This window comes from Gymnogyps californianus, chromosome 3, assembly GCF_018139145.2.
Source record: "Gymnogyps californianus isolate 813 chromosome 3, ASM1813914v2, whole genome shotgun sequence".
NCBI classification, from domain to species: domain Eukaryota; kingdom Metazoa; phylum Chordata; class Aves; order Accipitriformes; family Cathartidae; genus Gymnogyps; species Gymnogyps californianus.
In genome coordinates, this window is record NC_059473.1 from 123,864,195 (window position 1) to 123,876,268 (window position 12,074).

General features: G+C 41.9%; 1 protein-coding gene across 1 annotated transcript in view; it reads right to left on the reverse strand.

The window, feature by feature from the left end:
- Positions 1-12,074, reverse strand: part of PKHD1 (PKHD1 ciliary IPT domain containing fibrocystin/polyductin) — a 262,741-nt gene that overhangs the window by 105,554 nt on the left and 145,113 nt on the right. The window contains 2 exon segments of the mRNA XM_050894040.1: positions 7,443-7,638; positions 8,153-8,330. Coding sequence (XP_050749997.1) covers positions 7,443-7,638; positions 8,153-8,330 — 374 coding nt within the window.

The following is a 12,074-nucleotide window of genomic DNA, read 5'->3' on the forward strand; positions in this document are numbered from 1 at the left end:
AGAAAACTGCTTCATACCCAGCTAAAAGGCTACCTCCTCTTCATCTCCAGTGGGATATAAAGGCACTTCCTTTCAGTCACCAGACTGGAACAACCGTAGGTTAAAATAGAAACACTCTGACAAACATAAATCTCCTGTCCACTGTCCAACCCCTTACGGTGACCCTAAAATGTCATCGGAAGATTTTTTGGGGGTAGAATTGTATAAATGAAGCCATTGTCAGAACTTCCCTCAGTTCCAGAACACGCCAGGAACTTTCCTACATGTGTATCAACCCACCGATGGGATTTCATGCCATATTGTAATTTACTTATTTTATCTTTAAACAAGTCTCTGTACTTTTAAATTGTGAGAACCGTTCTTCCCTACCTCCCTCCTTTTCTCCCAGTGCAACTGAGCAAATTTAAAATAACTGAGGTTCATTAATTTTAAGTGTTCAATAAATTAGTATGAATAATCAAAAAACTTGATTCTTTCTGATAATTACTATTTGATGTCAGTTGAAAGCACTCGATTGAGTTAGCAGCATATGCTCCTATGCCAAATGAGGCTTCCATAATTAAATAGAAACTGATTCCATGAGGTTTTTCTCATGTCTGATTAATTAGTAATCAGGTGCCTCAGCCCTGTTCTTCAGTGACACCTTCTCTCCCAACGGTAGCTGTGATCTGATCCATATATCAGTCAAGCCAATCTGCCCCAAATCATCACATAGAGCTCAAACTGAACAGCATCATGTCTTTGGGCGGCTGCAAGGTGAACCTTTGAGGAGAAAGAATGACATTAAGATGCTAATTTAAAGTCTTTGACACAGAGTTCATGTGGCTTTTAGACAATACTCTTCTATGGGTACTTCGGTTATGGTGACCTTCCTTCTCTTCTCACTTATAGCAGGGCAAATCAGGAGTCAAAGGTGTTCCATCAGTCTTAGGAAAAGTGAGAGAACCAAGCCCTGACACTATCCTTTTTTTGATAAATGTGTTTTGTCAGGTTTGTTGGGGTTTTTTTGCTTAATTTTGCAGGCACTACAGTGCAAACGTCTAATTAAGGATGTTTGTATTGTTCAGAGAAAAGCTGTTCTAATTAAATCCTGAGAGGATGTAAAACTTGATCAATATGCTATATAGACCTCATAAAGGGGTTCGGTCCCCTTACACAGTGAAGAAAGGAACCGTTAAGACTTAATTCAGTACAGTCATGTCCAGAGTCAGGGCAAGCATAAAAGTTTCTCATATTTGAAGTGTCATCCAACCACAGAGCATGACAATTCAAACCATTATAAGTCATGTATATCCTCCACATGAGTACAGGAATCAGGGGCTGAATTCTCCACAGCCCTGCAACTTGCACAATGATTTATGTCAGTGGAGTGTAAAGTGCAACGGTTGTGAATCAGTAGTATTTTGTTGCCATTTCTCACAAATACTCCTAAAAACTGATCAAAACAGGAGAGATACAGGCCTTGGGAATGATCAAGACTACAGTGACATAGTCCTTCCGGTTGTTTTGTTTTACTGCCGAGTATGTTATCACTGTTTCTGTATAAGACAGGAAGAGATACAGGCAATACAGACGAAGGACGTCATTAGTAAACATTGAATTAAGGTGACTCTTCACAAAATGTAGTTATAAGGCTCCAGGGTTTAGTTGTATAAAACCTTTATAAGGCTCATCAATTTTCTGTCTTATTACAGCTCTTCCTGGATGTTTGGGCTGTGAATCATAAATATAGGCCTTCTTGACGATACTCCTGGTAACTTTCTTCTGGTTCGGGGCTCTTGAGTGAACATGAAGGAGGAGCAACTTTGTCTTTTATCAGCTTTGCAGTGACGGGGAATTTTGCCTGCGGATATTAGGAAGGGCTGAAACTAGGATAAATGGTTCCAATAGCCTGACTTACAAATAACAAGCAACTCCATGCTATTTAACATCAATTGGGCTAACATACATCACAGGGAAATCAAAACTTTTAGACAGCACAATCAACAACACAGTGAGACACACCTCTAGAAACTGGAGAACCTGGGACAGGATATTTTGTCATCCTCTACCAGGATCTTTTACAGGAGGTACCCAGAAATACGGTATCATGGGGACACTGCAGTAAGGAGTGGTAAAAAAAAAAAAAAAAAGGAAAAAAAAAAGATTTGGGCTAATGGACACAGATTCTTGCTTACAGCAGGTTAATATTTGCAGAGGCAGAGGTGAAGGCATGAAATTCCTCCTGCAGAGATCGCATAGTCGAAAGACCATCCCTGACAGGATTATAAAGGTATTTCATCATCTTATTTCTGTAACTGCTACATTCTCTGGTCTCTCAGCTGCCATGCCAGAAGGACAGGAGCTCATCTGCCAAGAGAAGGTTGATTTTTCTCTTTCTGTCCGTTACAAAGGGCACCTCTTTACTAAGAACTGACATTTTATTTCATGGAAGCCACTGAGCAGCCCACATCTGGTCAACTGACCTTCTGAAACAACTGATATAGGGTGAGTTTTATCTAGCTGGAAGAAAAGACTCATGTCTGTACAACCAGTCCTCTGTAACAAATTAACTCCATTCTTTAGGTCTTTCACCTAGGATTCTCCTTTACCCCTGAGCAATAAGGCTGCAGAAAATATCTTTGTTTATTTATTTTCTGTATTTAATATTAGAAACAAACATTCTTAAGGGCCTGTTTTTTCTCCTATACAAAGCAATTACAGAAACCCACAGAGTGTAATGGAAGTGAGATCATTCTTTAGGAATTTAGAAAAGACAGTAAGTGTAATCAAATTATTTTTTGAAGAACTATGGAATCTGTAAACCTGCTTCTGACACAGCAGTAATATGAGGTTAAGCCTCAGGCCCTCTTAACAACTCACACATGAGTAGCTTGAGCAAAGTCAGCAGGATGACCCATCTCCATAAAAGTTGTGTCTACTGAAAAATGTATTTGGGGTAAATAAAAGGTTTGATAATCCTTTCAGTGATGTTTTCAATAATATTTGTGTCCAGCACTTCAATTTTAGAAAAAAGTCAAAAGAAATCTGGAGATGAAACAAGCCAACATTTTGTTTCATTCCAAAATAAAATGGTTTAAACATTTCAAAAGTGAACAAAAAGGAAACAACACCTCTCTGGTTTTTAGCCAATTCCAGTATTGCCCAGAGACCTTAACCAAGGAGCAGTTCCATGCTGTGGCACCATATGCTCATATTTGTAACAGACTTAAAAAGCCCATAATGTTATTGTTGTAATTTACACAGGATATTTCTCCTAAAAATATCCCAGATGTCCCAGTATGACATTTCTTTCCACCTCCCTTGTTACTATAAGGTTGGGGGTTTTTTTGATTCACATGGTCGCATCACGTTAGGACCACTCTCCTGAAACATGGTTGAGCCAAAGCCCGTCAGTGTTTCGGAGAGCCACACAGCAATTTCAAGGCCCATCACTGACATTTGAGGAACTCTTCTTTCAAGACATGGGGTGCCCCAGAGAAAATCAGGATGATGCTACGAAAACTGAATAATGTCAAAGCAAAGCTGATGATGTAGAAATGACTGCCATGGGATGCTTCAAGCTTCCTCGCCTCCCCTTCACCCAGCATCCAGCAGGGACATGGGGTTACCTGTCCTTCAATGCCGATTCCTTTAAAATGATCCGAAAAGATTATTTTCAAAGGGACTTACGGGCTGGTTAACAGGGTTTCATGTATGTAGGTAGCAGATCTTTTAACAAGATCATTGTATAGGTAGCCCACATAGCAGAAACATTCTCCATTACAATTATTTCTTTCCATTCAACATCCCCTGCATTGTCCCATGCCCAAGCCTAATTTACAAAGCTGCAAGCATGCAAAGCATCAGGGCAACTTAACTCCTTTAATCCCCTCCATACGGTATATTTTCTTGCCTTTTGTGTTAGACAGACCTTTTTTTCTCCCCCAAAGATAAACAAACATTTGCATGACGCCAGGCAATTTTGGATGGAAGGGGGCATGGAGAAAGCCTGAGCCCGACACAAACTGCTGGCCAAGGTGGCTTCATTCAGCTGCCCACTTCGTTTGAATAACAATATCTTCTGAGTCATGGGGTTTTCCCTCCCCTTCTCCCCGCTTTTCTCCCCCATGCAGGCCTGAGCAAAAGGCTGTGTGAATTCAGGAGCCTGCTTGTGAATGAGCTGGCATCTGATACGTATTTACTGACGTTAATTTTGGATGTAATGCACCCCTGCCACTTCCCCACAGTTTGCCCTAAAAAGCCTTCTGACGGGCACAAAAGCAGAGGGTCAAAAGTAAGTTGACCCCTGCCAGAATGTACAATTATTGGAAAGAGGCGGTACACCAGCAGCTGTCGAAACCCCACCGGCGCGGCGAAGTCCTTCCAAAAGTCGGAGGATGACTAATACGCTCGAGCTCTCCCCTCCGCCCTGCAAGAGCCGGCTACTTTCTGCAGGAAGAATTATGGCCCTCCCGAGCAGCTGCAATAATTGTCTTCCCATTGTCCCCCAGCCCTCCCTCCGCCACCCCCTACAAGTGCCCATTGTCGGCGCAGAGTCAAGTGATTATATGCTTGGGCTGATGCTGTTTGCACCCAGCTGCCTGACTGCTGACACACGAGCACCGAGAGGGGGGACCCGCGTCTGTGAGACGGGACTCCGACATACCAGACCTTTTACATAAGTCAAACAGGAACAAATGACTCTTTATCAGCCCCTTCTCCCTTTGAAGTGGCGGCTGCTTATAGGCCCTTACAGCTTTTCCTCCTCAGCCCAAGCAAACATCCTCCTTTTGATATGCTACATGCTCATTATCTCTGCCCCATTTAATGATTTTTGATTGAAGGGTGGCAGCGCAGTTGCCAAGAGGGTAGTTAAAGAGGCTCCACGCAGTCAGGACGACAAGAAAGGCTTTCCTTGTGCAGCAGCCTAAATTTGGAGTTTCTTAACAGTGTGTTCTTGTTCTTAGCAGCAGATAAGGGCTGAGCGTGAAATTCTTAATTAAGCAGTAAATAGAGAGTGGGGTGTCAGCAGATGCAGCCTGTAGCCATGGAGACCAAGTCAGATGAAGGAGGGAGCTGAGACTCAATGCCGGCCCCGGGCTCAGGCATGACTGACAGCTGAAGAATCCGACAAAGCTTGTAAACGGGATTAATTAGTTGGCTAATTATTTCATATAGTTAAATGTAAATAAAAAATAAAAAAAAACAGCTTGCAGAATTAGGCGGGAACGTGTTCTGAAGCCCAGACCTTCAAGCGTTGTCCTCTCCGGGTCGGTGGGTGGACTGGTGGGTTTTTAAGGCCAGAAGGGACTATTGTGGCAGCCTTCTCTGACCTCCTACGGAGCGTGAATCTTGCCTCATGAGGTTTCTAATAGCTTCTTGTAGAGCTGGAGCATATTTCTCTGAAAAGACGGCCAAGTATCATCTAAGGACCCTGAGTGATGGAAAGTCCACCACATGCCATGAGTCTGCTCTGATGGCTAATTATCCTCACCCTCTCAGCCTGCGCAGCGGCGATTAGGAGAGAAATTAAATGGCACACCAGGGCTAGGAATCCACTCGCTTTGTTTCAGACTTTTACCCTACCAACAGCATTAGATATTAGGTACCCGACACTGAATTATTGATCTCACTGCTATAAAAGTCCTTGCTGAAAATGTTCACAGCATGAATTATACATGTTAGGTGTTTTCATCTATTTCCCCTCATGTACTTTGGTTGATTGTTTCTCTCTGTATTAAAATGAGAAACAACAATGAGCTCTTCATATAATAAAAATCAAGATGAAAGGAAGGCAAGAGAAGGACAAGAGAGTATCTATGATGCAAGAGTGACATATGCCGGCAGATCACTTTGTCCCAGTCTTCCCAAGACTGTCATCTCCTCTATTTTCAACAGTAGTAAGAGGCCAAGACATAGGCATCATCTTCTGAGATTTCCCATGCTGCCCTATTTATGAAAGTGCAATTCGGGATATGCAAACTGAAAAACAGTTGACTTTTACATTTGAAAGAAAAAATTTACAAACTGAAATAATAAAATCATATTTCTTCTTTCAGTAGATACCTGGCATGATCTTGGGCGAGGCTTAGACTCAACAGCTAGATTTATAGTAGCCAATCTGTATCTATACTACATCTAAACAGGGCCAGGACATAGAACTAAGAGCTGGACCCTAATAATCTACGTGGCTATATTGCTGGCCAAGTTCCTAGCACAGCTTTGGCCCAGACCAATGCCCTCTCCCAGATGGTGACCACTACTGTTTGGGAGTTAGTACAGGACAGGGATCTTTCCTAATTTGAAGCCTGGGTGCATCCAGCCTGTTTTGAGAGACAAAACGTTAAGCTGTATGGACACAAGCTGTGCAATACCAGTTGGCCGCAGGACCAGAGATGGATGCAGCAAGTGTGACCCTCCGACAGGTTAGGGTGTGGGCTTCCCCATTTCTCCTCAAATGTATACTGGATGATTTTCATTGCTGTCAGACTAAGCTCAGTGGATTGCCTGCCCTCATTCCAGCCATGTTTTCCTCTCCACCGTCCCACTGATTATTCTAGTCACTCATTCCTAAACAGATCCTGCATGAGAACGCCATTTGCATGCCATCTCATCAGTGCAAATCAAGAGAGATTCATTAAAACTAATGGATTAGATCAGTGACAAAATTCTGTTACTGTGAAAATCATCATCTTTCTACTTTAGCTTCCTTGTATGACAGTCATGAAGGATAAGCTATGTTTCTCAAAGGCACTGAAATTTTTTTGTGATTCCTGGTTCTACTATTATTAATAATGGCAACAATCATTACCTTGCCTTTTACATATAGAACTTACACCCTTATAAAATCATTTGCTTGAGAATGGGAATTGCAGAAAATGTCCCAAATTTAAAAGAATAAATGAGACCTGAATAAATATCAGTAAAATCTGAATTTCTTAAAAAAATGACCACCACACTTCATGATCTAGGGTACAAAGCCAACATACTTAAATGTAAAGGTCTATGACGTTTTTGGAAGTTTACAGTCATAGGAAAAATTCTCACCCAGTAATCCTATTGCCTTCAGTGTCCTCAGCCTAGATAGATTGCACATGATTTATTAATGAAACATGTGATATGGGACCAGCTGACAACAGAGATCATTAGTGGAATTTAATGCTTTTTCCTCTCCAAAACACCAATTCAAATTCAACTGATGTCACATCACCCACTATTTATGATACATTCCTTTTGTTGATAGATCAGGCATCAGATAGATCAGATAGAGATGGACCTGATGTGCGTGCATTTACCTATTTGATTGATCTTTTGAAGGACCTCTCAGTTATTGAAAGGTCATTGAACAATGGCCTTGTGTCTAAGGACTTACGTAGTTTGGGGGTTTAAATTAAAAAGACATCAGCTCTGTCAGCATTCTTGAACAAAAAGGTACATTGCACCCCTCGTATTGCACTTACCCAAATAGGTTAGCTTCCTCAGTCTGCTGTCAAGATACCAGTCACAGCTCCTATGATGTCCATATGAAGGCAGCGATTGGAGTGGCTGTCCAGTCCTTGTCCCACAGGACACCACTACCTCAGGATGGGCAGGAAGATCCTTGTGTTCCACCAGCAAGTAATTCCCAGTCATGAAGTTGCTAAATGTCACTGAATACTAGAGAAGAGGGAACCAAAATAAACATGGCTGTGTCTGTGATTAGAGCTCCATGGAGTGCAGTATAAAGGGATAAAGAGGATGGTGCTCCTCACAGGCAACATATTCTGTTGCAAAATGTGTGTTGGAAACGTGGAAGAGAGATGTAAAATTAAGCAGAAGGTGATGGTGAATGCAGACAAAATCAAGTCCCCTCATCACCTTTAAAAGGTGCAGAGGAACAATATCTTCTGAAAACTATGCTTCAGTATGTCTTAAGGTAGTAAAAATTTTGCTGATTCCTAAGCACCACACTGAACTTTCATCTAAGACATCCAAAATCCTCTTCCTGCTCCAAGTTACTACTGAGAGCTTCAGGGACTAGGTCATCATATCTAAGGCCTGTCTATAAATATATAGAGATTTTCTCAGTGCACTTAAAACTTTTTTTCCTGTCACCGCTCACCCAGAAAGATGAAAGCATGATTATCTCTTCCAAATACAATTTTGAAATTATAAAAAATTCCCGTGTTACCTGGAGCTGTTTGCTGACCAAAGAGTTGTCAAATGTCAACGCATAGGTCTCTTTATCCAAGAGGAGAACCATCCAGCCATACAGGTTTGATAAAGTATCAGAGACATAATTGACTGTGGTTGTCTTATTCCTACTGTCAGTCACAGTTAAATTATAGGGAATGTCTGGAGCCTCTTTTCTGGAGGAAAAAAATATAATCACATTTTTTCACTGAACTCTGTCATTTTGCAACCTTTACAGTTCTGTTTTTATTTGAATTACAGTAGTATATGCTGTCTCTCTCTCAGAATGTGACTTCATTTGTGTAGTTCTTTACAAATACAGTAAGAAACTGTCTCTGCCTGAAGTGCTGTAAAAAGGAAAGAAAGAGAGACAAAGGGTGGAGGAATAAAGGCACAGAGGAACAAAGCTTGTGCCAAAGCAGAGCAATGGCAACAGCCTGGGTACCAAGTCCTACACTGACAGAGTATTTCCCCATCCACCAGACTCATGAGCTTCAGGTTCAGCTTCTAGGATCTTCATCTTCAAGAAATTTGATAGAGTTTTCTGATTACTAGTGAGCACGGTCACATTTGAGCGGTCAAAAGTTTCATCGAGGCTGGCGGTGCAAAAATCCCATGTAATTCAAAAAGCTGCTCTGCACCCAGGTCAGCATGCAGTACGAAGCTGGGGCTGCTGCAGACTGACGAAAGCCTTCACAAAATGGGGGAACTTTTAATACACCGGTTCTTCTGAGCATCCAAATGAGAACTCAAATCCCTTTTTCACTAGAACTTTGCACTCCTATTTCTGCCCAATCTAGTCAGAGAAAAAAACCTCACTGAACAGATAACAGTAGTAATGATATCATGAGTGGGCATAAACCCTTTAGATTTAAGGCCTCTGGAGACCTTGCTCTACTAAAAATAGCAAATAACACAGTGAAGCTGGGACGGGTATAACCACCCACCTTGACTTCCTCTCCAGGGGCAGGCTCTGTCTTTTTCCTGCGTACAGGCTTTTTTCAAATTATGCTAAACTGATCTTGATTATTTGGGCATCTGGCCAGAATAAGCTGTTACTGCTATGATTGCTGGTTTCCCCAAGGTGGAAGGCTGTGTAAGGTAAAGTCCAGAGATACAGAATACTCTGCTTTCAGGAACTGCTTTGTTGAAGGCAACAAACTACACGAAGGAAAAGATAAAGCTGAAATGCAGCTAACCGTTCCAATGTTCAAACATCGAACATCCATTGTCTCTTCATGTCTGATTGATCAGGGACACCTGATCATAAGCTGCTTCTTCAAAAAAAAGGTTTTACCTCCAGTCCTCAGCATCTTGCATTCCTACAACAGCTCTTGAAACTGATGGAAACTGTGGTTGAAACTATGCTCTGGTTAGCTACACTGTGTTACCGCTTCACATCTGGAACGAGACTGGGAAGGTGTCCTCTCCTTCCAGAGGCAACAAGGAGCATCAAGCTCCTCCAGAAGACATCAGATGCAAGGTAGGCTAAAATGTTCTCCGGAGCTGATGTTTCTCCATGACGTGAATGAATTGGGGTGAATAGACTTCTACATTAGAAATTGCATTTTGATATCAAAACTCAGGAAGAATAAATCCTAGCCTAAGAACCTTCTCCCTGTCCCCTTACTGCACACACATGCACAGACTGCCTAAGCTTGTCTGAGAATTTGATGCATCTCATTGTGGCACTCTTCTCAGTAGCAACTGGCAGAGATTATTCCTCACCCTGAGCATGATCCCCATTGGCTTGCAAAGGGTTGTCTATGCCACTAAAGATACAGGAGGAGCTCTGATGGAAGTATCCAAAATTCTAGCAAGGGTCTTACCCCATCGCACCAACATCTCCCATCCTTGGCCTTGCCAGCACTAGACATGCTTATAAGAAAATTGGGCTCACAGTCACACAACTGCAACTCACAAGTTTTTTCCTGCTTCTTGCATTCTTCACATTATACATGGGGAATTGCTAGGGATACACGTCCCAGGACTGCAGATCTCATTCTCAGCTGAGGAGAAGCCTTGCTGGCTTGCCAAGGTGCCGTGGGGCCATGATTCTGCCATAAAGACGAATGCAGCAGATTTATACATGAATCAAGTGCTGCTGCAAGATCAAGGCAAGTCAGCAGTTTCACCTTTAGTCCACTTAGTCAGTTTTGGCATCTGAGCTGACTCTAAGCTTAAAAAAAACCCTTTTTTAAGCATATCTGAAATAGTATTTCTAAGTATTGGAGTATTATGCTACAACTAGACATCTCATCATATTGCCCAACCCTCCAGACTGGATATGGCTTACTTACCCAAGACAGACAGTGCTAAAACTCATGTCATCCTGCAATTTGCCTGTTTATATTTGCAATTTTTGGTTGTTTTTCCCCTCGCTGCTTTGGAGACAATACATAATTACAATAGCAGTCATCTTGAAGGAGGGTTGCCTGCAGATCTTTTTTTCTCCTTTAAAATCAGTTCTGGGTTTTTTTTTTTGTTATTCTGGTGGCTGTCACTTTGGCAAAGGACTTTCTGGTTACCCAGAAACATTCAGCTGAGAAACAGCAATGGCAAACAGTGAATCAGCAAAGAATCACTCAACCAGAAGATATTGGCAGACCAATGAAACTGACTGGAAGGAGTTTATAAGGCTTAAACAGCTTTCGTACTACTAATAAACCTCCTCTTACAGGCATTAACTGGACCAGGATATTAGGCTGCTAATTAAGCAAGTAAATGACAACAAGCACATTATTGCCACAGTTATCAGCACCTGCACAGGTATTTAGGAAAACATTTCTAGCAGCAGAAGCACACCACACACAATGCAGTGCAACATTAAACTCTCCTGCGCGTCAGAAATTGCCTTATTGAGTTACAAAGGTGCACAACACCACAGCAAGTGACGGAGACTCAGACCCATCCTCTGTGCAATGTAAATCCACGTGGTTTTGCTCTTTACTCATTTTACTCTTCATCACTGGAGAAGTCTGATGAGACAGCTTGAATCACTTTTCTCAGGGACTTCTCCCCGGTACTTCCAAGAAGTTTTAAAGACAGAGAAGAAAGCCTGGAAGGGGCAATCCTGCTGGGATATAGGGAGGGATACGCATCACCTGATTGATCTGTCAGGAAGTTAGGTGGCAATTCCACACTAGCCATGTAGATTCACTAGCTAGTGAATGTGAATGTGAATTCACTAGCCAGTGAATTAAGCGTGAATCCAACTCTCTTGGATACTAATCTTGACTAGAAGTTATAAAGGCACCCCAAACAAATATCTTAAACTAGACAGCTAACTTCCAGATGGCTACAGTTAAGTGAAATACATCTTTCCCTGTATGCTTACTTATAACAGACAAGTCCTCTCTCTCTAGACTTCAAAGCTAGGATAGGCTTTTGAATGCTTCAGACACTACCAGCTTTCTTTTTCAGTTAATTGTTCTCAATCTTTGGGATAGAGAGACAGGGAGCCTTCACTGTAGAATTTTTGGTTTGAAAATGCCAATTTTTTATGCTGGAAAGCCTTTCTGAGGAAGAAGGCTTTGCATGGTTTCATATCATGATAGGGTGGATTCCCTGACCTTGACCTGGAAGTTTGTTCATGACCCAGGAAGGAAAGGTAGCAGGAGATGTCTTATGGCCTGAAATCTATGGGGTTTCCTTGACCTGGAATGCTGTGTCCTTGCCTTTTACATACCTTGCTCGAGGTGTTGCCACCCACAAACACATACCCTACTCCTGATAAAGTGCCAGCACACCAAAACAAAAAGTTGGTGAAGTTGAAAAGCTTTGCAGCTCTGCATAGAAGTTAACTGGTACAAGACAACAATGAGCCTGAGACTACATTCCCCTTGAAAGGATGTCAGTGTGCTTGGTTTTTTCACCTATATGCCAAACAAACACCAAAATGGAAGTACCCTACTAATGGA